Here is a 27711-nt window from a genome sequence, read left to right as displayed (position 1 = left end):
CTAATAATCATCCCACCCCACAGTGTCATGTATTGTGGCTTGATTCTCTTTCTTAACTCGCCTGTATGCATTAGCTTCACCTTTTACTCTCAAGTTTTTCTTAGATATTTGTTTCTTTTCCCTACGATCAAGATCTTTAAGTGTCCTGTGCTTGACTTCCCCAGGTGCAATTGAGCTTCTGGCAGTAGAGAAGCTACGAACACTGCAAATGTCACTGACAGAGTCATCAATAAGATCCTCCAAGGAAGGAGCTTCCTCTCCTGCCTCCTCTGCCTTCCGACGCAACTCTCGAGCTCTGGCAAGCTGCTTTATTAGGGCAGCTCTTGCTTCTGCCTGCAAATCTTTACCCTTTTTACAAGGACTAACTTTAGTGCCTCTGCCCAATTTACTTCTTTCTTCTTCTTCATCACTTTCACATTTCTTTTCAAGACTCTGTTCTAAAGACTGCTTTTCTAATTCTTCACAGAGACTGCTCATCTGAAATTCATCCTCCAAGTCCTTGCACAAAAGTTCTGTTTGAGATTTCATTTCAGATATTTCTTCATTTGAGGTAGGTTCCTCACACTCATCCTCATTTTCAGTAGTGTCATCTGAACTATTGCTTTGTTCATCTGCATCTCCAGCATGTCCTAATCTTAATTCTTGGTTGAATTCTTGAACATCTTTCAGATATCCACTAGCAGCAATTTCCTTGTCCAGGCTGTCCTCCCTCCTGTTAAACATATTGAAAATCAGCATAACTACTGAAAATACAAGGCTGATGGCACAATCATATGCCAATATATGCTTAAGCTACTAAAGATACTTTGCTGTTAAAATGAAAGAGACTAATTAATATGGTTTGAACCTCCAAGCAAAATGTACCAGTATACGAAAATGTGAAATACCATTCAAAAGAAGGATGGTGATCAGAAATTACTATCATGTTTCACTACAGTATACTGTACAGTGTTTCTGTACAGTACACTGCCAATGTAATGTGCATAGGCTACAATTGTTGTTGTATACTACAGGGTGGTATAAAACTCACTGCATAGATAATGACATTACAAGGCATTACACCTTACACAAGGACAGTCCACAGGGTTAGTTGTTTGCTTGTAGTTCATGGGTTTGCCCAGCCAAACAAACTAGGGTTACTCAACAACAAATGTCTAACACTATTGAACTTTATACTGCCCACAACTTATCCTTCCACATCTCCAGTCTCTAACTGCATATAAACTTTTCCAACAAATTGCAATACACACCAGAATCTTTTAGCTAAGCATGCTAAAAAGAACTCCATGAATAACTAATAACCAGAGTGTGTGTATGTAGACAAGTTTAATTCTACAACAGCAACCCAAGTCCATAATGTCTTTCAGGGAGAAGTACGGATGACTGACAAACAACTCATAATAATATATGCAATACTAAGTGTGATAAAACACTCCAACCAGGTGCAGCCCATATGGGTATAATACTGAGGGTCAGTTATGGGGTTTCTCGTCTGAGTAACACAGTCCTGGGGCCCCTGCGATCCTGAATGAGCAATACTGAACTGGATGGTGAATGGATGGATATAATGATTATCTATCTATCTATTGCCAGACACCTCAATCAAGTTTGGGGTGGCCACAAACAAATCGCCTCCAAGTCGCCCTGTCCCCTGCCATTTCACTGCCCTGCTCCCAACTCACACCCCCCTCTCTCATAATGATTATACTGTTCCTAAAACTATAAACCCGGTGCTGGAAAGGAACACATTCATGTGGTTGCACAGATATAATCATGCAGCTCTGCTGCCCAGTTACCATATATAAAAGTCCCACAATTTCCTCTCTACTGCCTAAAAAATAGATGATGAACTGGAGGTAAAGGGGAATTGCAGCCTGCAGTTCACCAGGTTCACATCTAGATGAAATGTGGCAACAATCCTGTGTATAATTAAAAAGCTGACACAAAAAACTACTGAATGTGGCAAAACATGAGCTACCACCAATATAAATACAGTGACAATATTTATGCAAATTTCACCAAACTATAATACATGTATTTGTAAAAAATGTGCATAGGGCTAAGATAATGTCCTAGGAACCCTTTTAAAACAAGTAAAGTAGTACTGATGGGAGGAATGATGTAAACATTCTTCATAACAACCTACAAAAACTGTCAACATAATTTTTTACATATGCTGACATTTTACAATGAATACCGAATTTGGTGTCAGAGGTTTTGTCAGTAGGTGTTCAGCAAATCCTAAGTTGATTTACAGGTGATAAGTTGAGCCTACTGCGTGTATGCATGCACATACACATATACAATACACTCATGTGTCCTCACACACACACACACACACACACACACACACACACACACACACACACACACACACACTGATTTTAATACTTACTGAACATCCCGGTTAAAATCTGGACAAAGCTCACTCTCATAACTGAACCTTCTTCTGAAAAAGTCCTGCACACATCTGACATCTCGATCAAAGTACCTGAGGGGAAAAAAAAAAAAAGGGTAAATAACCAAAAACAACCCCTGTACTTACAATATCAATAACTTATCGTAATTGAAACAGAGGAAGAAAAAGTATGAGACAAAGAATCCAGTGAATATATTTATTTCATGCATAAGAGAAAGAACTAAAGGTGGCAAATGAAAACCAAAACCAGTATCTTTTACTTCATAGAAGTGGGTATTTTCTGGGCAACAGCTATAAATTCTGTTGCACGGGGCAGGAAATCCTGTTCAGGTTACAAAATTCTGCATTGCCAAAGCTGCATCCAGCATGGGATATGAAGCCTGCAAAATCATAGGCTGAACAACCTTGAAAATGCAGTACAGTACACATCTGTGTATCAACTATAAATCCGAACATCAAAGATTTCTCTCATTTATTATTAATATTTAGCAGACCCTCATTACAGTACATGGGGAGCCAGTATGCAATGAACTGCTTATACGATAAGGTACAAGGTAGGACCTTTTTTTTTTTTTTTTATGTATGAAAAAATTTTCATTAATAAATGATTATGACCCATAAGAAGCCTCTCTGGTCGATATACGACTGCTATTTTCACTTATACCATAGCTCAGATGCAAGTCCACAGTCATCTGTTTGTTCCAAGATGGCATTTGCACTCATCACTATTGGGTGTGTTAGTGTCAGTGATGGAACAATACTGTGATATGGTGTTGGAGTTCAAGTGGCATGTGAAGTGCAGTAAAGTGAAATAACTAGCTATAGCTTAGGTGAGTAAGAAACTTTTTAGATATTTTGGTGGGTGATAAGCAGGAAACGAAGTGAAATAACTAGTTTAGGTGAGTTGGAAACTTGTATTTAGACTGTGTTCAGTGGGTGACCTTGACCAAAAACCTACCCCTACTATACCCATCATAAATGGACTCAATATACTTTTCGATAAACCATTACACAGTAAATTTTTTCAAATGCTGTGATAAAGTTTGACAGGTTGAACATATCTCTTTTCTCTACTCTCAGTTCCAACTAATTCACTCCTATTTTACAGATACTTTTATGACAAATGCTCAGATGAAGTTGCATCCATTGTGCCACCTCTCTATGCCTTCCTTCGTGCTGCAGGGGCATCTGGTAGTGCTCATGACTGGAATGTCACACAGCCATATTGCAGAACTTCCGCCTATCAGAACTCTTTTGTTCCCCAAACTGCCTCTCTCTGGGACTTGCTTCCCCGGAGTTGTTTCCTCCCAGACTTCAATCTACAGCTGTTCAAGTCCAACTGTTACAGATATTTTGAATGGAGGATGCCAGTAATCTGGTGTATGGATTTTTTTTTTTTTTTTAATAATTTGTTTTTCCTTCCTCTGTTCTGTTATTTAAAATAAAAAATAAAAAAAATAAAAAAATAAAAATAAAGCCTCTAAAATGGAGTGTTGTTTAATGAAGTCGGTCTCTAGATGATGACAGATGAATCTGGCCATGCCTTGTGGAAACACGTGTGGTCCGCTGAGTTGCATCCACTGCTTTCCACACAGTGAATGTGGACATGTATAATGGTAGTGGTTCTGACTCGTCAAAGTTGTCTTGCCACTTCCTACGAGGTCTGTCCAAAAAGAAACCAAACGTTTGGCATTCCAACGAGTCAATACAGCGTGCTCACAATGGAAGTGCTGTGTAGCAGCAACTTTAAGCTTTAGTCTAACACTAACTGCATCACGCCACGTCATTTAGTCATCAAGGTACATGTGCTTGAATGAATGTGTGTTTAGTGCCTTGGCAATTTATTGCAAACTGAACAATGAAGGATCTTGAAGAGCATCATGTTTGTGTGAAATTCTGTTTCAACTGAGAAAAACTTTTACGAAGACTTTCCAGACGTTGCAACAGGCTTATGAAGAGGAATGTTTGAGCTGTACACAATGTCACAAGTGGTTCTAGCAGTTCAAATTGGGACTCAGCAAGGTTAATTCTTTACCAAACGGGCGCACTGATTTTACCTAACAAATTCACGATCTCAAGTTAAGTAATTCTGGTCCATAAGCAACACCGATAGTTAACTGTTGAACTGTGACTGCAAGAAGTGAGAGGAAAAAACAAAATACAATAATCACTCGATTATCTGGACGCTCCATATCTGGATGTTAGGCCTTGGCTCTATTATTTCCATATCCAGATTTCTTTGTCCGTATCTGAACACAAAATTTCTGACATGGCCAGTTGAGCGGCCAACAATTTCAAAAAATAGGGTACGCGGCCGGCCAGCCTCTCTGGCCACACACACATAATAGACCACAACCCACTAGCTGAGCAAAAATGGCTGTCCGCCTCTTCATCGAACGGTCAAAGTCCGCTAGCTACCTGGATCAATGGGAACGTACTGGCCACCATGTAGGTATTGCAGACCCTAACCCACCAGTTGAGCAAAAATGGCTGTCCACCTCTTCGCCGAATGGTCAAAGTCCCCCTGCTGCCTTCACTTCTCACCCCACCCATCCCTAATCCATCCCCCTTAATGCTCAGCACTGCCAGAGTGTCTCCCTCCCTGTCCCCCTGCCCTCCTCTGCCCTTGCTAACTGCACTGTCTGTCTGGCCCACCATGAGTGATTTTTTTAGTTTTTGGTGATTTAATTGAATACTACTGATCATGTCAATATTCCAAAAACACTTTGAGAAAGCCCTTAAAACTCTGCACCTAGACATATGCTTATGTTTAGCTCTTGCACGTTGTGGGCAAAATTTTGCACTAGGATGTTGGGAAGTTATTTGAAGCTATTTTTACTCTTGAACAAGTTTATTCTCACTGCATTTCTATACTTTTACTCATCAGTTTTCTGTTTTTCTTTGCTTATCATATAGTATAAACACCAGTGAAGATGAAGGTATACAATTTATGACTACATAACCAATTTCTTAGGGCAAATCTGGCACTGGAAATGTTTTTCTTTGTGCATGCAGAAGCAGCCAAGTGCTGGGTTATTGGCTCTATTGGTGTCCTAGAAACTGATTTAAAACTTACGGTTCCCAAGAGGGTTAAAATTCTTTTTGCGACTGTTGTCTTCGTTGATTTTATTGTGGATTTTTGATGTTTATGCACTGTTTTCTTAGTGTCTAGCATTATACTGGATATTCCCATGTGTGTTTTGATGTCTATATAGCTGAAAGACTGAAAAACACTGTCATAATCAGGAGGGGTGTTGTACATACTGGTAGAGTATTTGTAGATTTTTGTTGTTTATGTATTGTTTTCTAAGTGTCTAGCATTATATTTATATTGGATATTCCCACATGTGTTCTGATGTCTAAACATAGCTGAAAGACTGGAGAACACTACCACAATTAGAAGGAGTACCGTACATATAGGTTGGGCATAGGTACATTAGAGGATGTTGTTCCATAGCTGGATTTTGTCCACATCCAGAGATACCTTTGGCTCTATCACATTGAATAATGTAGGGATTACTGTATACATACCTATTTTGGTGTACAGGTCTCCCTCGTTTTACGTTGTATCGTTTTACGATATTTCGCATTTACGATCCTTCTTCTTTAGTACCAAGTGTTCATTTTACGATTGAGCTCCCTCGCATTTACGATTGGGCATGTGGAAATCCTGCACCCACAGGCAGATCAGCTGAGAGATGCGTGGCATATCCGCCCCACCCATACAGTTTCCCATGCTTTTGCCAGTCTCACCCGCGTGCTTATTCAGCATACAACCTCTGTACATCTGTGTGCATCAGTGCCCATGATATTACTATTTCTCCTGTTCTTCATATTTTGCACCCCTAGTGCCACCACAGTGATGTCTTGTAAATGCCCTGTAACATCTGGTGCTGGTGATATGAACCCAAAGAAAGCAAGAACATCCTTAACCCTAGAGTCTAAGCTTAATATTGTGAAGCAGCACAAAGCAGGTGAGGGGGCAAACTCCATCGCTCGTTCCATGAGTCTTGCACAGTCGAATGTATCGACTGTTATAAAGCATGCTGTCAACATTAAGAAAGCTGGGGAGACAAGTACGACTCTACAATACATAAAACATCATCATTATTATTGCATATTAGATCACTTGTATGGGTCTTGGGTTCCTTATACACGAGTCCAGGAACGCATCCCTATTTATCCCATTTAACCTTAATTTCGCTTTACGATATTTCGGTTTACGATTGCCTTTCTACGAATGCATACCAATCGTAAAACGAGGGAGACCTGTATTTAATGAAGTAAGCAGGTCACACGTGGCAGTGTTTACCGACTATCTCTCCATCTGGCCACATTGTTTACCAACCACCACTATGACTGGTTGTGTCAGTGTATCACACATTCTAAATTCTCATTAATAACTTCCACACGTAAGTTTATAAAAATGCCCAGTAGCTATGGCAATCCAGGGATAACAACAAGTAACCTGTGAAAGACTCATTTCCATCCATCCATTCATCATCCAACTCTATGTTGCCCCATGGGAAGCGCAGGAGCCCGGGGCTAAGCAAGTTGGTCCTGACATTTAAGATGAGAGTGAAAATACAAAATATGGAAAGGCCACGCCCATTTGGTAATGAAAGAATCTCAATGAATCAACAACTCTTAACATAACTTGGAGGTAGCTGAGGGTGACAATGAGATTGCTTCTGTTGTCTCCATACTGGACTTTGAGGGGTTCCTGACAGAGGCTGATGAGGTGGAAGCGGCGCAGAGGCGGCAGCATGAAGCAGCAGCACACTCGCCTCATGCTGAGAGGCCGTAGTCCACCTCAAGCCTTGGAACCCCTCCTCCCTCCCCTGTCATTCAAGCAATGTCGTCAGTCAGAGTGGTAAGAATCTTACAATATTGTTTCTTTTCCAGGTTGTTAGTGTTTGCTGATGACCAGACTGATGCAGGTTTGGGGTAAAGGGGGCAAATTTCCAAGACGACAGACCCATACGTAATTTGCTGCATACAATTAGTCACTTCTAACTCACGGAAATCTCAAATTGCGGCATGTGCTTCTTCCCATAAAGCCACAATTTAGGAGATTCCACTGTATTACATTCAGAAAGGCCATAATCATGGTTACTTTTACAATTACACTGCATCTTCAAGTAAATACTTAACATTACAAACACATCTATTTAAATTTACATTTCTTGTGGAACGTGGGGGCGCCCACCATCCACCCACTTGATGTTGTGCTGCTCTTGGGTCTCTGTCCTTTCCTTTCTTCCTTCATTCCTTCCTCTTCTGGCTTTATTTCCTCCATTCTTTCCTCTTCTGCCTATGGGTGACTTTACACTCCCTCTCCTGTCTTTCCTCTTCCTTCTGCCTATGGGTGACTCTACACTGAGCGACAAGCCAAATGGTTTCCTGTACACCAGCAAACCATTTACTATGCTGGGTGGTAACCATATAACCAAATTATGGCACCTGGTGGTTTAGTGGGTAATTAAGGCACTCCAGTCTGATTGAGCCTGTGTAGGTTTATATCCAAGGGGTGGTTGGGGTTCATTGCTCACGTATTACCACTCAGGGATGAGTGAGGCTGGTCACTCTCATTTTAAATGTCAGGATCAACTTGCCTAGCCCCGGGCTCCTAAGCTCCTCTTGGGACAATATACGATTGGATGACGAATGATGATGAATGAATGACATGCTGTACTTGCAGGAGTCCAAAGAACAGTAGGTACCGTACTTCGTGGGGTGGAAGACGCACTTTTTTGTCTCAAAATCATCTTCAAATATCCCCATGCGTCCTTGGAGGCGAGACTACCTTGGCTCCATTTAGAAGAATCACTTATACAGAGGATCACCTCACTGTTTGGCAGTCAAGTATTTTTTTTAAGAGTATAAACACCTTTGATTAATTGTAAAAAGTTACATTCACTTGCATATATACTCAGATTTTACGATTAGAAACACCCAGGCTTAAGAAAAAATTTAGGGTTTGTTTACAACTGGCCATGTGACGGTCTGGGGGTTTAGCGGTATAGCAGTTTAGCAATTTAGCATCTAGCATACACACTGCTTTAGCAGGCTAACATGATCACTGGTGAACTCCCTGCTAACCTTCTGAAATGCAGTCATCATCACTTTGCTTGCCATATGGAAATTCAGTAACTCTTGTTTGGCTGGCTTCTCTTACTGATATTTTGTTTCATTAGAGACAAGAATATAACAGAAGGAAACAGTTTTATATTACCGTTACTGAAAAAACGGGAAAAACAACTGCAACATTAAACAGTACTGTCCGAAATTACAGCTTTTTAGCAGTTTAGCACCTAGCATTCCCCCAACTCTCAGAACATGATCACTTCTGAACCCCTTGCTAACCTTCAGAAAGGCAATAATGATCAATTCACTTGCTATCCAATCACTGACTGCAGGGGAATCATATTGGAGATGTTGGCTAGCTTGACTTTTGTTGAGTCATTGTAAAAGACGTCTGTCTCATATGGAAATTCAATAACCCTTGTTCGGCTGGCTTCTCTTACTGATATTTTATTTCATTAGAGACAAGAATATAATAGAAGGAAACAGTTTTATATTACCGTTACTGAAAAACGGGAAAAGCAACTGCAACATTAAATCTGAAATTACAGCTTATTAGCAGTTTAGCAATTTAGCACCTAGCGTTCCCTCAACTCTCACAACATGATCACTTCTGAACCTCTTGCTAACCTACAGAAGGGCAATAATGATCACTTGCTATCCAATCACTAACTAGCAAGGGAATCATATTGGAGATGTTGGCTAGCATGATTTGTTGAGTCATTGTAACAAACGTCTGCCTCATATGGAAATTCAAAAATTCTTGTTAAGCTGGCATCTCTTACTGATAATTTGTTTTATTCGATACAAGAGCATCATAGAAGGAAGCAGTCTTATATTACTGTTAGTGAAAAATAGGAAAAAGTTGCAACATCAAATAATACTTCCCGAAATTACAGCATTATTAGCGGTTTAGCAATTTAGCAGTTTAGCGCCTAGCCATATGGAAATTCGATCACTCCATGTTAGGATGGCTTCTGGTACTTTTAGGGTGCATAAAATGGTGTAAACATTCCTTGTAATTGATTCTGAAAACATGGTTGTGTTGTTTGATTCTAAAGTTCACACATGCAGGCATTTGTTTTGGAGATATAGTGTATTCCTTCACTTAATGGCCATTGTATTTTCTTAAGTGAATGAAAGAACTGGTTTTATTGAGTTTTGTTTTTTTAAGTTCACTTCACGAAAAATAATACTTATCTCTATATACTGACGCGTATGTCAACATCACGTCTCAAATTACTTTACTAAAGGAATCGGACACTTCATATTTCATAAACAAACCGGTAGTGTTAAGATGGCGTCATGGTATGGATAATATTTTATAAGGAAGGGGTTGTTTGTTTGTTTTCTTGTCTTGTACCCTTCTTTTACATAAAAATAAAGACACCAAACATATATATACAGTACTGAAGAGAGACTCTAATGTAAGATAGTGTCATAGAATGAAGTAACATTACGTAAGGAAGGGGTTGTTTGTTTTCATGTCTTGTACCCTTCTTTTACATAAAAATAAAGAAACCAAAGACAGATATACAGTACTGAGCAGAGGTTCTGAAAGGTGAGTGTGTATTTTAGTGAAAAATACTCATATCAAGCAACCTTTCTGTAGTCTTAGTCAAGCCATACTTTTTTCTCGGAGCTTCACTTCCAGAATTAGGGTGCGTCTTTCACACTGCAGCGTCTAACATGCCAAGAAATACGGGTAATTTAATTTTCCATAAGGCAAGTAATAACAAATGTGTTAAACCTATCTGCCATCACCACCATCTACATCACAGGGAGGGAGTATTGCTTCGTAGAGGCTACCTGCTGAATTATCGTTATCTGTTGTGTGCCTATTTTAATGACAGTAACACTACCTACAGCACAGTGCAAGTAGCATACACTTACATTTTACAGTACAATAAATACTGCTTGTGTTGCTATGTACACTTGCTCCAACAAGAATCAATGCATACTTCGTGTTGAGATAATGTGACACCACAGGCAAAGGTTATGAAAAAATGCCCAGTGATGCCAATCCATATTAGTAACCCTTTCATGGGATTGCATTTCAATGCTTCCTGGAGACAGTTCCTAGCCAGTATTGTTATTATATAAATATTCCAATGATCATAGATTAATATCCTTGAAACACAATGAGCAATACTTATCATTTAGGATATAATCGCCTTCCTCCTGCATGATATTTTCTGGAGCTAATGTAAATATAAAAAGCCAAAAGAAACTGAAGTACATCTACATACATCTTTGCATTTTCATGATCAGTTGATATCATCTGAGGGAAATCAATGACCCTGGGCCTCTGGGCATTGTCAATCATCAGGTTGAATTCATTGAAGTCTCCATGTATGACTCCATGGTTAGCTAGCTTCACAATCAGGTCCATGAGGTCACTGTATAGCTGAGGTACATCTTCCACCTCATGAATGTGGCACCTAGGAACATAAAATACACACTTGTTAACAATTATTACTTTTAAAACTTGACCACAGTAACATCTACTGGTTGACCCAAAATGAATGCAATCCACAAAATTATGTGTCATTTATACAACTGATAAGAGATTTGCTTTATTTTTGCCTTCACGTTAAACTGAGTTGATAACTAAACAGTCCAAGTTTGGGTTCTGTAGTTCAAAAGGTCTGTTTTTTATGACCTTTCCAAAATGTGTTCCCAATGACCACCTTGACATCGCAGGCACTCTACAATGCGAAACTGTCAATTACGCAGACACACTTCTCTCTTGGGGTAGCTCTGATGTTGGCCACGATTTTTGTTTTCAGGTCTCTGATTGTCTGGAGATGGTTTTCACAAACATGATCTTTCAGATAACCCCACATACAGAAATCTGGGGGATTCGGGTCAGGTGAATGGGGCCCACTCAGGGTCACACTTCCTACTGATCAATTGATCCCCGAATTGCTGCCGCAGCCACAGCAACATTTGGTTTGAAGTGTGTGGGTGGCCCCATTCTGCTGGAACCATTGCTACCCATGAGTGATGCCCCTATGTCTTCCTAGTGTTATGGGTTGCATTCATTTTGGGTCACCCTGTATTTTTATTCAATCAAGCTACCTCCAGACAACTTCATTAAATTTAAGGGAGAATGAACAGGAGAGGTTCAACATAACCTACATTAACCCCTTCACTATCAGGAGGCTCTGCAGAGGCAGCTGTTTGTCTGAGGTTGATAGGTCTGCTCAACCAGAAAGACTGGGGTTGATTAACAACAAATACCAGGAGGTCTCTCTTAAACTGAACCAAAAAGTGTGGCATCATCAAGAATTAAGTAAAAGACATGAACCTATTCAAAGGGCTGGGTAAGAAATTACCATTAAAGGGGTACATTGTACCGTTCACAACAAAGCCTAACAAAACACTTATAAACAAATTGTACTTGAAACTTACTGTACTTGAAAAGGGCTGTGATGGTAGACAAGCTTGGAGCACGGGAGAAGTGAGGGCCAGAGATGTGTAGTGGTCTATCATGAAGTTATACGCCTCACAAATTGGGAATGGGGGTTGCATAATAGTTGTAAATGCCATAATTGGACTGTTTGGGGCCTGCATCTCAAGTTTTGCACATTCTATCCATGCTATACAAACTTCTTATATCTTACCAACTTCTCATTACAATATTATAAGACTCAAATAGTGAAAACACGCATTATAAGCCAATGTACACATACAATTGGGTGGAATTCTTGAGCTGCTTCATAGTGACGCAACTTTAGTTGAGGAATACCTGTACAATGAATGGATCACATTCCAACTGTGACAAACAATAAGAGGGACTTACAATGGATGACCATTTATAAGCTCCATGATAACACAGTGTCGGGAATAGTCAACAGGTCGTGGCACTGGGAAGCCTCGTTCATACAAAGCCTTCATGTATGCAAATTCCTTGGTTGCTGAGAGTCGAGACAGGTAAATCCATGACATACGATGTCTCTGTTTGTGGTAATCTCGCTTCTCCCTTAACTTCCTAAAGGATGTTCGACCGAGTCTGGAAATATAAAATTTACATTCATATCATAAACCATAGTGTACTCATAACCCTCTGTAACATGAATCTCAAAATGAACATTACATCCCCTGCAATCTTGCAACAGCTGGTTAGAGAGAATGCAAGATTTATTATTGTACAGGCTGTTAAAATTGCCGGGGAACTTCAGGATTAGCACATATACACTACATATAGAAACGACAGTTTCACACCAATGGATGACAATTTTAAACCCTTTAATCCAATAAGTATTCTTCATTTTAATCAGTAAAAATTTCTTTCAACTTGGGAAGATATATTGCACAAACAGAAAAGGTAACAACAACAAGAATTCATAACATATGTAAACAGGTAAAGAATGTGATTCTGAAAGACAACTTAAAGCTCAGCACACACACACAACACGTTTAGGAGTGTCAATTTTGTATCAATGGATTATATTAACTTTGGTATATTTTGAGCATGCCAGGAACATTTTTGCTAATAAAGAAAAGGCAAAAACAACAAGAAAAGATGAAACTGTGTCAACATATAATGATGACTGTAAGGAAACCTAATCCTTTTCAAATAAAGTTATATGGTACAGTAATCCCTCCAATATCTGATGCAATTGAACCAAAGGCATGTCCGGAAATTGGATTTGTCCGGAAATTGAGAAAATGTCTCCTGGACAGGTACTTATGGACCCTAACCCAGCCTAACTCAGAAACCACCTACATAACTCCCTACCAGACATGCATAGCACCTACTTACGACCCTATTCACACAAATAAGGGAGAGAAAGCATGAAATAAATGAAAAGGAACCAGGGAATGAGGATTTAGAGGCGAGTATGGAAAATATTTGGCAGTATCCAGGGTACTCACAACACGTCCGTGGCCATCGCAAAGAATAACCCGCCTCCTCTGACTCTGACAGAAAGAAGGTGCACTTGAAGCACCTACAGTACTCCAGTGTTGCACTGCACTTAATCCATTGTACTCTGAATTCTAATTTCTTAACACTGCGCATTCTTTTCTTACTTGCACTGCAGTTGAAATTCACCAGTGTTGCACTTTGCACTTAAGCCTTTGCACTTTGAATTCTAATTTCTTAACACTGCACATTCTTTTCTTACTTGCTCTTGCACTTGAAACTCTCCACTGTACAACAGCACTCTACACTTAATCCTTTCTACTCTGAATTCTAATTTCTTAACACTGCACATTCTGTTCTTTACACTGCATAACACAGTAAATTCCTGTGTGGTCTAGTGGCGAGTTTTTGCTGTTTATTCACTGTCAGAGTCCGAGAGTAGATGTTGTAGATGGCCGAGGGGTGTGTCGCTGGAATGTGGTGATGGACTACCCACTGCATATGACTCTGAAGATAGCCGCAAACTCATGTCCAGTGGCGACTCCACCGTGGTCGATGTGCTGGGCTGTGGCTCGGAGGTGGAAGGTCTGTCTTGGGGAGGCAGTGGTGTGGAGCCAGGACTGTGCACGGCAGGGATCACAGGCCTGAAGAAACTGTCAATGGTTGATTGACATAAGGAATGGCGATTCTGGAGTGATGATGTGCTGCCTAAAAGCGTGCACTTCCTCCACATGTCCCAGGGACCCCATCTCCCTGTCGCAGTCCGGGTGTTCTAGGTAGTCAAGAATGAATTCAACATGCTCCTGGGGTCCACTCAGCTTGGGGATGGATGGAGTAGTGGCGCGCTGAGAGGAGTCCTCATCATCCTTGCTGTCCTCATCGGAATCTTCAAGCTAGGTACTTGTACCAGCGACTGAAGATGCAACCTCGATATCAGACATGATCTGATACCTAGGATCGCCCTCATCGTCATCCAACCACTCACGCACTTGTCCACATCAACATCATTGCCAGCCACACAAAGACATGCATGGAAGTCATCCATATCAAAACCTAGAAAGTTGTGCACCACATTGGCTCCGAAATGCAGACAAGACCAACCACTTTCCAGAGTCTTGACAGAGATTTCCCTCCATGCACTGGCCCAGTTGTAGATGGCCGACTTGATGTTGTTGCGGCGAAGGTTTTCCACAGTCCGCTGGCCTCGTGTGTCCCATCCCTCCCTGCGCTCATCCTTGTCCTCGAGAACAACCATCACCTCATCCAGGAACTTCTGACAATACAGCATCTTCGTTGCCACGATCACTCCTTGGTCCATTGGTTGGATAAGAGCAGTCGTATTAGGTGGCAAAAACAAGCACCTAATGTGGCCATCCTCAGCCACCAACTCCTTGTCGGACAGATGTGCAGGTGCACTGTCCAAGAGAAGGGGAGCCTTTACCAGTATGTTCGTCTGGTAATGGATGACCTTAACAAAGTGCTGGTGAAACCAGTCTTTGAAGATCTTGGCTGTGAACCAAGCCTTCACAGAATGGTACCACACTACAGGAAGGACATCCATCACCCCATGAAGGCACCGAGGCTGCACAGCCAACAATAACGGGCTTGAGCCAGTGCATGCCATTAGCACTGGCACAAAACAAAGCAGACATCTGTTGCTTCAAGAGCTTGCAGCCAGGTACACGCTTCTCCACCTCCTCTCCTAGAGTGTTCGTTGGCAGAGAGCGATATAATAGACCAGTTTCGTCAGCACCGTAGACTTAACCGAGATCAAGCCCCTCCCTCTTGATCAAGCCCTTCACCTTCTGCCGAAACTCCTCTACTCCTTCCTTGTTGGCATCCAGAGCTTCATAATGGGCCTTACGGTTGGTAAATCCATGGAGTAACTTGAAAGCGAAGAGCCAACCCTCGGATGCCTTGAAGTCTGGGGTATTGTGGAGCCTGGTGAACTTCTCGGCGGCAGCCTTCAACTCCGTACCACACACCAGCAGCACGTTGTTGTCAATACCAAATCAGCGTGGAGCAGTCGATTTCTCCAAACCTGGGAGGGTACATAACCTTCCTCTGCACATTGCATTTGGTCTTCGATGCGAAGTCAGCCGTGTACTGGGTGAGTCTGTCCTGGGATTTCTTGATATCAAACAAGGTAAAGCAGACCAGGTTGAATTCTTGGAGAATGCAAGACGTCGACCATCCCACGTCCACCTTCTCCAGTATTTCACTCTTCTTCTGCAGGGTCAAAACAACTCTTCTCGGGTAGTGGGGCCATCGTCACACACACGAGTAAGAGGCAGCAGAGGAACAACAGGGCCTGCAGCAGGTAGGACACCACCACAAAAGCGAGCACATGGGCGACCATGGTGACGAACGTGCACTCACGATGATGGGTAGGCAGGAAATGGGGAGGAGAGTGTCAACCTGGCAGATGTCGACGGAAGTACATGGCAGCACACAACTGGTTGGCGCAGCGCGCCAAGTTCAAAATATGGCAAAAAAAAAAAAAAAAAAAGGTTTTTTTTTTTTTGGGGTCCTTAGGCCTGGGCCCAAAATGTTGAGACATTGGGCATCCAGATATTACAGGGATTACTGTAGCTGTTACAGAACATAATACAACTGTCTGTCACACAATCACTACACAGGACAGGATATAAAATGCTCACCTGTGAAGCTTCATGCAGAGAGGGTTTCCTAAAATGTCGCTCACAACATAAATGTCCGACTCCTTGCCCACCCCAATCTGGCTGCCCACTGAGCCCAAAACATCCCGTGAAGCCAGCACCTTCAGGGCTAAATAGTCATATCCCATATTCGTTAGTCGATAGCCGTCATCTGTGGCAAAACACACCCACATGCTTTAGCAACAAATGCCAAATCAACTGCAGGCCTGCAAATAGTAATCAGCAGGACACATCCTACAAAATGTCATTTCATAAACTGTATGTACTACACAAACAATGAAATCAGCTACAGCATATTGCATCAAACACTGATAAACTGGAACTGTGAGACTTTAGAACAGCATGAGCATGAAATGCCAATATAAAAGAGCAGTGGAAATGGATAGGTTGAGAAATGTCATCTTTGCTGAATGGACTGGACAATAAAATTGAGCTGCTGATCTGTGAAGGTTGCTGAGTAAGGAATTCTGTTAATAATATGGTAGAAGAGTGTGTACTTAATCAGTAAGGGCAAATGAAGACAATGGATTTAGCCAGAAAAGGTGATGAAACTATATATGAGCGAATATGAAGAGGGAAGGAGGCGTGCTAGGTCGAGAAGGTGAAGAGATGCGATAAATGAATGCATATGAAAGCCTAGTACATAAGCTGATGAGGTTAATGAATTGAGAGTGGATCAAGTTGGCTGGATGATATATGTATGGAGTAACAATGACAAAGATTTGGCATCCCCCCTTTTAACTTGACAGTCAAGGGAATGATTGTCTGACAAGTGTACAGTACATGAAGAGGACTGATAAAGGAAAATACAGTATGTCCAAAAAAGACATGCAAACTGTTAGGCCCGTGAGATACAGTCAGGATTCCGGAGATTGAATGATGTCAGAATGACTGCATAGCCCTTTTCACTGGGCTTGCTGTTCATAGTTCTACTGTGTACTTTCCCTCTCCTTGTTTCTATATCCTATCTCTCAATATCCATAGAAGAGAATAACAATGATGATGATAGAAAAAACTCTACACCGAACTAGTACATAACAAACTGTCATAATAACAGCCAGTCTGATATTATCCCATTGGAGACATACAGGTTACAAGGGCAGGATACTGTATCTCCAGCATTTAAAGGCAGATGACCAACCTATGGGAAGGGATCAAAAACCTCCAGCCACCTGCAGAAGCTCTGAATCTATGAATGCAAGAAAAAAACATCACTCCAACAATGCATCTGACAACTAGGGCACCTAGTAGGTCATCCCACATTCAGTATTACATAGCTATATATTCTAAATGAATAATGGTAAAAGTCAGCCCTAAATTACCTCCTTTGGGGCATAGGGGGCCTAATAAGGACTGACCACACCAATCAAGAACATTTAAGTTTTAGTATAATAATTATTGATACATGCAATACTGGCATCATTTGCAGGTAGTACATATTTAACACTCACTAAAAAACTAGGGTAGTTTACAGTACTCATACTAACAATGCTTTCCTCGTTCATAGGCACAGAGCTTGTGCTTGCTCAGTTCCCTCAACATCTTGAAGACTCCTCCTGTCCGGACATTGGCTATCTGTGCCACCAGAGGTCCTGGAACTAGCTCATGGTTCTTCATACCCATCTCAATCTGAAAAAGTTAAACAAAATTATATTAACTGTTGAGAAATTAACGTTCTTTCATACCAAACTCATTATAAGAATCTCAGTCAACTGCAATATACAGTACCTTGCTCTCCAAAAATTTGTTGTTATCAATATAAAATTCATTTTTTCTTGCATTCAGTTACTTACAACTGAACAGAAACATCCGAAAGTAGCAAAAACAAAACATTAAAGTTGGACATCCAGTTTTAATCGGACTTACTGGCAGAGCCTAAACTATAATATGCAGAAACATATTGATATAAACTGCCGTATATACAGCAGGTAAACTTCAAGGAGGCATGGAACCACCTTAATCAGCAGTTTTCTTGTTTTTTTTTGTTTTTTTTTTTTTTTTGTTTTTTTTACAATGTCGAAGTGATTTTTTTTCTCTTGAGTGGCTTTTTCTGGCATTTTCAAGTTTCTTTCTTACTACAGTACTTCCTTTATAAAGACAGTAGTGACTAATGTTTAAAACACAGTCTTTATTTAGACTACAAGCATAACGGCATCAAAAACAGTCAGATGCCATCTTGTGTGATGAAAACAGAGAGGCCATCATACAATGCCATTTTGATACTACCCTCATCAGTGCTGATTTATCCAAACCTAACCCAAATTATGTCAACTTAATCTAACATTTATACTAGCCAACCCACACCTATCTTAACTTACCTGAACCTAAATTTTTATAACTTATCCTAATTTAACCAAACCTAACCGTATCTTAAGTTATCCCAACTTAACCTTACCTAACCAAGCCTAGCCTGCTCTAACCTGATTTACCCTAATCTAGCTAAACCTAATCATAACCGGCTGGTTTCAACATTTATAAAATTGTGATGCCATCCCAGCTTGTCCCTATGTCCCTCATCTATCTATCTATAGCCAAACACCATAATTCCGAATGGGGTGGCTGTTTACTCTGAGATGGTTGTTTTACAGGGAGGGACACTAACCCTCTGCCAACCCACTTTACTTGTGCACATATAAACAAAACGTATATATTGGTTGGTTATATGGTTACCACCCAGTGCTGTAAATAGTTTCCTGGTTTACAGGAAACAATTAGGCTTGTCCATCCATCCATCATCCAATCTTATGTCGCCCCATGAGAGGCGTACGAACCCAGGGCTTGGCAAGTTGGTCCTGACATTTAAGATGAGAGTGACCAGCCTCACTCATCCCTGAGTGGCATTACGTGAGCAATAAACTCTTAACTACCCCTTGGATATAAACCTACACAGGCTAAATCCGACTGAAGCACCTTAATTACCCACTGAACCACCAGACGCCATAATTTGGTTACCGTATATGATTACCACTCAGCGTAGTTAATGGTTTCCTGGTGTACAGGAAACCATTTGGCTTGTCACTCAGTGTTGAGTCACTCATAGGCAGAAGGATGAGGAAAGAGAGAAGGAATGAAAGACAGAAGAGAGAGTGTAAAGTCACCCACAGGCAGAAGAGGAAAGAATGACAATGTAAAACCACCTGAAATGGAAAGAATAATAATAAAAAGTGACAGGAAAGATGGGAGAAATAGGAAGAGAAGAGGGCAGACCCAGAAAAAGAATGATAAAGGTGAAGGAAGAAGTAGGCAGCACTACATCAAGTGAGTGGATGATGGTTGCCATCATCAACCACAAATGTAAATCGAATTTTCCTTGTTTACTGACAGATCCCCTTCATACTCAAAAACGAGCTTCTGTATACCCTCACAAAGCCTCTGAATCAATCCAAAAGTAAGCATTTTTTTTTTTTTTGAGGGGGGGAGGAGAGTACTGTACAGTACTCCCTCATTTATCCAGATGTGCAGTCCGGACCTGTTCATTATCCGGATCCTGGACCTTGGCTCTATTAAACAATTATCTGAATTTATTTGTTGTTATCCTGACGTAAAAGTCCCTGATAACTTTGTTTGGGCAGCCGACATGTTCAAACATTCAGTATCATGGGCTCTAGCTGTGCATGGGAAATAGGTGGTAACCTACAACTCAAGCTAAAATGTCCGTCCACCCCTGTACTGAATGGTCAAATTTGCACGCTGGGTCAATCACTCCCTACGAACCTCCGGCACCCGAGTAAAACCAACTGTAACCCATAAGTGGTGTCAAAACATCTGTACGCATCCCCACTGACTGTCCAGAGTTGCATGGCCACCGGGATTATCCATTCTCAACTGCCATCGTACAGCTAACAGAGACCGCAAGCCATAAGTCAGGTGAAAGTGCCCGTCCACCTCTACACCAAACATCCAAAGTCGCCCAGTCACCGGAAGTTGTGTTTCCCAACGGAAATCATGCATGTGAGACAGACCACAAGCCACAAGTCAGGTGAAAGCACCCATACAGCTCATGACAGAAGGGTGAAAATCCTGCCCACAGCCTCCCTTCCGTCCCTCCTCCATACCCTCCCATGCTCCCTGCCTTGCTAGCCAGGACTCCCAACTCCCCCCTCACTCCCTCCTCTCCTTCACCCTGAAAGCATTGAACCGTGACTTTTTAAAGTTTTTGGTGATTTATTCGAATATTATTGTTTTTGGTGATTTATTCAAATATTATTGTCAAATCAAAATTCCGAGAAATCCACAAGAAAGCTCATGAAATTCTGCATCTAGACATATACTTAACTCCTGCAAGAAGCAGGCAAAATTTTGCACTAGGATGGTGGGAAGTTGTATGGAGGTAATTTTTACTCAAACACCATTTATTTTCACTGCAGTTTTGTTATTTTACTCATCAATTTTCTGTGTTTTTATTAGCTTACCTTATAGTATAAACATCAGCAAAGATGATGGTATACAATTTGTGCCAATATAACCAATTTCTGGTGGCATATTTGGCCACTGAATGTATTTCATTGTGCCCCGGGAGCAGCTATCACTCAAAGATAACTAATTTTCCAACCATCCGCAGGTTTTTTGCAGATCTTTATTGTAATGCATTGTTTTCTTGGTGTTTAGCTTTAATATGGATAATCCTATGAGTGTTTTGATGTCTCAATATGGCAGAATGGCCGGAAAACACTTCCATAATTTGGAGGGGTACTGGTACTGTACATATAGGTATTTTTTTTTTTTTTAAGGTTTTTGCATGGTTTTCTTGGTGCTTAGCATTACTCTGGATATTCCTATGTGTGTTTTGATGTCTAAATATGGTAGATTGGCCTGAAAACACTACCAAAATTATGAGAGATACTGTACATACAGTACTGTAGTGTATACTGTAGTTAGGGTATTTTTTGGTTTTCATTTTTTTTTTTTTTTTACGGTTTTCTTGGTTTAAAATTATTTTGGATACTCTTAAGAGTGTTTTGATGTCTGAATATGGCAGAATGACCAGAAAACACTGCCCAAATTAGGAGGGGTATTGTACACACAGTAGCATATGGGCAGGGTGTTTTTGGTTATCATTTTTTTTTTTTTTCATGGTTTTCTCGGTTTAAAATTATTTTGGATATTCCTATGTGTGTTTTGATGTCTAAACATGGCAGAATGACCCGAAAACACTGCCAAAATTAGGAGGGGTACTGTACATACAGTACACCCTATAGCTAGGGTGTATTTTTGGTTTTCAGTATTTTGGGGGGATAGTTTTCTTGATGTTAAAAACTGTTTTTGATATTCCTGTGTGTGTTGTGATGTCTAAATATGCCTGAATGACTGGAAAACACTGCCAAAGTAAGCAGAGGTACTGAACAAATTGGTTAGGTATAGGTTGAAGGTTGGGTATAGTTAGGGTCTGGGTATAGCGGGCATAGCAGGGGGGATATTGTTCATTATCCGGACATTGCCACTACCCCGATATGTCTTTGGCTCTATTATGTCTGATAACTGAAGGACTACTATATACAGTATATACTACGGTATACACATATATATATATATATATATATATATATATATATATATATATATATATATATATATATATATATATATATATATATATATATATGTGTGTATATATATATATATATATATATATATATATATATATATATATATATATATATATATATATACATATATATATATATATATATATATATATATATATATATATATATATATATATATATATATCCATCCATCATCCAATCCTACATTGCCCCATGAGGAGCATAGGAGCCTGGGGCTAGGCAACTGGTCCTGACATTTAAGATGAGAGTGACCAACCTCACTCATCCCTGAGTGGCATTACGTGAGCAATAAACCCCAACCATCCCTTGGATATAAACCTTCACCGGCTTAATCCGATTGGAGCACAATAATTACCCACTAAATCACCAGGTGCCAAAATTTGGTTATATGGTTACCACCCAGCACAGTAAATAGTTTCCTGGTGTACAGGAAACCATTGGTTTGTCACTCAGTGTAGAGTCACCCATAGGCAGAAGGAAGAGGAAAGAATGAAGGAATGAAAGACAGAAGAGGGAATGTAAAGTCACCCGTAGGCCGAAGGACGAGGAAAGAATGAAGGAAAGGAAGCACAAAATGATCCACAGGTATATATGGCATGTGATGAGGGTAGGTGGTGAGCTGAATGAACAGAAGGCAATGACTGATTATATGTTTGTGGATGGGAGAATGAGAAGATACTGTATATAGCTATGTGCTGGATGTGAGAACATACATAGCTTGGGGGAGTGGACTCTATGCCCACCACTTGGTGGTGGAGAAAGGCAAGGTATAAATTCGATGGGTAAATAGTTGGACAGATGGGCAAAAGGGTAGGAAGGTTGCAACAGGATGAAAAAAAAAAACACAGAATGTAAATGAGAAGTGGAGGAGTGACTGAGTAAATATGATTTGGGGCAGATGAGGGAGGTGGGAGGTGTGTGCAAAGTATTCACAGAAGAAATCGGTGCAGCATGTGAGGTGGTGTGTGGAGTGAAGAGAAGACAAATAGGGGTGCAAGGAACAGCATGGTGGAAAGAGGAGGTGAGACAAGCTGTGGTGCAAAACTAGAAAGCATGTACTGGTAAGCTACCTTTGGTGAGTGGACAGGAAGCAGAGGCATGGAGGAAGCTGAGAGAGGGAATAGCGAGGGAAGAAGAAAGAGGTGTAAAGATTAAAGCATGTACTGGTAAGCTACCTTTGGTGAGTGGACAGGAAGCAGAGGCATGGAGGAAGCTGAGAGAGGGAATAGCGAGGGAAGAAGAAAGAGGTGTAAAGATTAGTATGAGAAAGTAAAAGAGTGGATGAGAAGTTTGGAAGGAATCTGAGCATAAAGTGGAGGGAATGTATGAAAATGTTCTGGATGGAGGTAAAGAGACTGAGACAAGCCTAGTTGATTAAGCAGGCAGCTAGCAGGAGAATAAAAAACAAAAATGGCAGATTGCTATAAGGGAAGGGAGAAAAAAATAAGCAGATGGAGAGAACACTTTAAGGTATTGTTGAACATAGAGAACGAAAGTAATGAGAGTATAAGTGGCTGGGGAATGGCTGGGAGAAGGAGGAAGATGAGAAAGGAGGAAGAGATCAGCAGGATGGAAGAAGTGGAAGCAATGATGAAAGTCAAAATGGGGAAAGCCCCAGGAACTGATGGACTGTGTGGTGAAATGTTGAAGCAGGGGTGGGGAGAGATGGTAGTAGAATGGATAGCTATAAGGGGGATGTGCAGACTGCCCTGGGAGGAGGGTGGAGTCCCATAGGACTGGATGCCAGGTATAATTATTCCCCTGTAAAATGGGAAAGGGAAAAAAGAAGTGTGTGGTAATCACTGGGGCATTTTTCTTCTTGGTGTAATAGGAAAAGTATTTGGTGGGATACCATCTTCTTGATGGAGTTGAGGAGATAGCAGGGGATGTGACTGGAGAAGAACAGGGAGGCTTGGGGGGGAGGAAGGAGGTTGTGTAGATCAGATATTTGTCCTAAGGTCATTAACCTGTCACGTCCCGAGCTATTTCGCACCTCCGACACCCCCCAATACCGAGCTATTTTAAAAAAAAAAAAAAATTTGGCTAAAACCTCCGCTTTTGGTGAGAAACATCGAAAATTCATAGAGAAATCGCTCACCTGAGGTTTAAAATACTCGATACAGGTAGCAGTACCTCCTTACCTTACTGGGTTTTCTATCAGGCTGGCTCCAAAGAAAACGAGTTCTATGGGTGGGTAACTATTCCACACCACTCATAAATGGTATTTATTTATTTATTTGGTAAGAATTTATATGTAGCACGAGAGTATATTGGTTTTCAAACAGTAATATAGCCATTATAAGCATTGTTTCATTCACTAACTCATCAACATACTTGACCTTTTTTGGCAACATTACCTGATCATCATTTCTGACTGTTTCTTCCTCTAATGCTATGTAAACTTTGTCCTCCACATTGTCATTGATTGGGGAATCACTCTGGCCCTGAATGTCTTTATTGGCCAGGTCACTGGTAACAGGTGAATTGCTGAGACAATGGCGTGCGGGGGGGGGGGAGGTTATGCGGTGTAAGGCATTGTCCCTGCCTGGCATCTTGTAGAGAAATAGAGGAAGGTGTCCCGCGTATACATACTGTACCAAAAATCACGCGCGAAAATTGAAAATTTTGCAAATTATGAACCTTGCAATTGCGCAATGTATCAGTACATCGACGGGACTTGCTGTGACAAAACGTTGCGACGTACCCATACGTAGATAGGATGCCTCGGGTTAGTGGAAAAGCTTCCAGCTTGAGAAAGGAAAGTTGTTCGTGGCCACCATGGATTTGGAGAAAGCATACGACAGAGTGGACAGACAAGGAATGTGGAAAATATTAAGAACACATGAAGTAAATGGAAAGCTACTGAATGTTGTGAAGAGTATGTATGAGGGCGCTCGGGGCTGCAGTGCACGTGGATGGCGAACAGCATGAATTTTTGTATCTGAATGTCGGATTGAAATGGGGATGTTATGTCTTCATGGTTGTTCAACCTTTAGCCTATATGGATAAGTTATAAAAGAGATACAAGGTAGATCATGTCTTCATGGTTGTTCAACCCGTATATGGATAAGTTATAAAATAGATACAAGGTAGGGTAGTGGATGTTGAAGAAGCCCTAATGAGACAGGGCAGCAACTGGAAACTCCCTTTTCTGTTGTTTGCTGATGATGCTGTATTGTTAAGTGAAGACGAAGGGAAACTGCAAGGCTTGGTAAATGAGTTTGGGTGTGTGTACCGGTAAATAATGGACTCTAAAGACGAATGATGAGAAGTTGTGGTCTTCAAGAAATATGAAGTCACTTAATGCACAGTGAGGCTGGATGGTGAGGAAATGGAAAATGCGAGTGCATTTAGGTACCTGGGTGATGTGATGACTAAGGGCAGAAGTTTCAAGGATGAAATGCTTGAAAGGATTCAACAGGGAAGAAAAGTTGCCGTTTTTTTTAAAGCAGTGATAAAATATGGGGAAGTGAGCAAAAAAAAAAAAAAAAAGTAGCTGCATGATAGTACTGTGATATCAACTCTAATGTGAAGCTTGGACAATGTTGGAAGAGCACAAGTCAAGAGTGAGAGCACGGGGAAATGAGTTATCTGAAAGAAGCATGTGGAGTTACATGGAGAGACTGACTGACAAATAAGGATGTGAAGGAGCATTGTTGTCTGGATGTGAATGTTGTAGAAAGCATTAGGAGAAATACGGTACTTTGCAGTGGTTTGGCCACGTAGAGAGGATGGGGTGCGAAAGACTAAAGAGGGAAATGCATGTGAGTGAGGTGGAGAGGGGATAAGGAAAGGGGAGACCAAGGATTAGATAGAGGGATGGACTGGAAAGGTATATGAGATGAGGGGAGGGGGCAGTGTAATGGCAGGGGACAGGGCGAAATGGAGGCAATTTGTTTGTGGCCAGCCCTCATGGGATCAATCTGTTTGGCAACAGACAGATAGAAAATAAACAAAAGAATGAATTTCAAACAATTTTAGGCATTAATCTACCCATTTTGGCATTAACCTACACAAACCTACCCATTTTTGGCATTAACCTAACGTAGATAAGCATCATTCGAGCCTAGCTGAGATCAGTTTCCGATCTTGTACTAAGTCATCGGTGAGGCCATCTTGACTGATTTCAAATTTGAAAACACGTGACAGACCTACTTCCAGCCTTCCGACTGGCTGAATCAGAACCATGATGCACCACAGTAAACAAAAGGCTACGGCCTATGACAATAATGCACCACCAGAAACAAAAACACCTAATTTTTAACGGGCAAAACATAAGCAAACTCCAAGCACTTACACACACTGGGCCCCATAATATCTCACTTAGCTACAGAATATATTTTCAATTTGCAGAAGAAACATCAGTGAAGAAAGATGACTTGGAACTGTGCAACAAATTGATTCCATTAATACTTCTTAGGAATCTGGTGTTATCATTTTGTAAACATTAACCAAAAGTACGGTACAATTCTAAATTTTATGCATGGGAGCTTTCCTGCAGTTTTACCCTGATTTGCTTTGGTTGTTTAATCAGATTCTTTGCACTCTTCCTAAACTGAGCCTGAATTTTCCATCATATTTACCATTTTCTTAAAAATTTTCTTTCTGAAGCCCTTCTTGCTTGTGGAAGTACAATTTGACAGGAGTAGGGGGTGAAGGAAGGTGGAATAAAGGGGCACACTACATGGTAAACTTCAAGAGACATAGGACTACCTTATTTTGCAGTTTCTTTAATTTTTTTCCTTACTTTAGCTCTTCATGCAATTCTCTAAGTATTACCATATCTGATTGCATTTTCAAGTTTGTTTTCTTTTTAAAAGTGATGAAAAGCATTTTAAAAAGCGGTTTGTTTACATATAAATGCCACCTTATGCGTAAAGACAGGCAGACACCATCATTCAGAATGTCCTTTTTTAAATGAAATTAGCCTACCCTCATCAGTGCCTATATATCTAAATCTAATCTAAATTTTTGTAACAACCCAACCTCATTAATCTTAACCTACTCTATGCTAACGTACCGGGTAACCAATTTTATGTTATCTATCTATTGCCAAATGCCATAATCTTGTACAGGGAAGCCATTTAGCTTTAAGTTACAGTAGCTGTTTTACAGGGAGGGGCACTAACTCTCTGCCAATCCACTTATTGACACATAGGGAACACATATGGGTTGTGTTCCAGAGTGATTTTGTGAACAGTTTATGAATTTTATGCCAACCTAACCAAACATAAACTAACCTATCCCTTATATAACCATATTTTCCTTGTTTATAGATGGATCCTCTTCATACTCAAAAATGCACTTCTGTACAGCTTCATAATGTCACTGAATCAGTTCAAAGGTACCGGTAGGTAAAAAAAAAAAAAATTTATTTTTAAAAGGCGGTGCCGTCTCCTTAAGGATTATCCATTACATGAGAAAATCATACTGGAAGCATTCCTCGTTAGAAAAGATAACAGAAATCTTTAGGTTGAAATAATAGAAATCTTTACTAAATGCTGCCCAGAGAGTACTTTGCCTTCAACCCAAAATTTAAAGAGTGATGCTGCGGTTCAGTGCTGCTACCAGTAAATTCTGCAAGCTTAATCAGAAAACTCATATTAGAATCATACCTCAGTCCAATTTCCGAAATACACATAAACTATTTCACAACTTGTGTACCGTTACCGTACATTAAGACAACTACTTACTGCTGTTAGCACACGGAAATCCTCCCTCGAAAGGTACCGTAGCATCGCAACTCGTAATTTCCCCATAATATCTCCGTCCAAACATCACACGTGTTGCAAAGGTTTCGAGACAACTCACCGTCAGGTAAATTCGTCGTCACAACAATAACAAGACAATTCGCCGTCAGGACGGTTCCCCGTCATTTATTTACCATTATATTGTGACATTTGTTGAGGCTCAACCATGCCTTTCCCCACGGTTTGCGTCCACTATGGCCGATCAGAGACATTGGGTATTGTCACTTGAGATGAATATATACTTGTATCTCTTCAAAATCGTTTTAAAATATACCCTGGATGTTGTAGTACCAATAAAAATTAATGACGACAGCTGTGGGTGACGTCAGAATATAATTCAAAG

General features: G+C 40.6%; 1 protein-coding gene across 1 annotated transcript; it reads right to left on the bottom strand.

Moving 5' to 3' along the window:
* Positions 1-27415, bottom strand: RIOK2 (RIO kinase 2). The gene is made up of 7 exons (XM_080284358.1): positions 27312-27415; positions 17539-17680; positions 16034-16202; positions 12309-12518; positions 10753-10944; positions 2396-2491; positions 1-712 (listed from the first exon to the last, which is right to left on the bottom strand). The coding sequence occupies exons 1-7, from the start codon at positions 27375-27377 to the stop codon at positions 1-3; spliced, it is 1587 nt and encodes a 528-aa protein (XP_080140484.1). The 5' UTR covers positions 27378-27415.
* Between the last annotated feature and the right edge of the window lie 296 nt (positions 27416-27711).

The sequence above is a fragment of the Coenobita brevimanus genome, chromosome 101, assembly GCF_032717465.1.
Source record: "Coenobita brevimanus isolate Jiangsu-jjx chromosome 101, ASM3271746v2, whole genome shotgun sequence".
NCBI lineage: Eukaryota > Metazoa > Arthropoda > Malacostraca > Decapoda > Coenobitidae > Coenobita > Coenobita brevimanus.
Note: the sequence above shows the minus strand (reverse complement) of the source record. Positions and strands in the feature narration are given on the sequence as shown.

Bases quoted from the DNA above. Each gene is read 5' to 3' on its own strand.
- RIOK2 (XM_080284358.1), bottom strand. From the start codon at position 27,377: ATGGGGAAATTACGAGTTGCGATGCTACGGTACCTTTCGAGGGAGGAT. The intron at 17,681-27,311 runs GTAAGTAGTTGT...TAACTTTTTCAG, and splicing joins ATTTCCGTGTGCTAACAGCA to ATTGAGATGGGTATGAAGAA. The intron at 16,203-17,538 runs GTTAGTATGAGT...GTTTTGCCACAG, and splicing joins CTATGAACGAGGAAAGCATT to ATGACGGCTATCGACTAACG.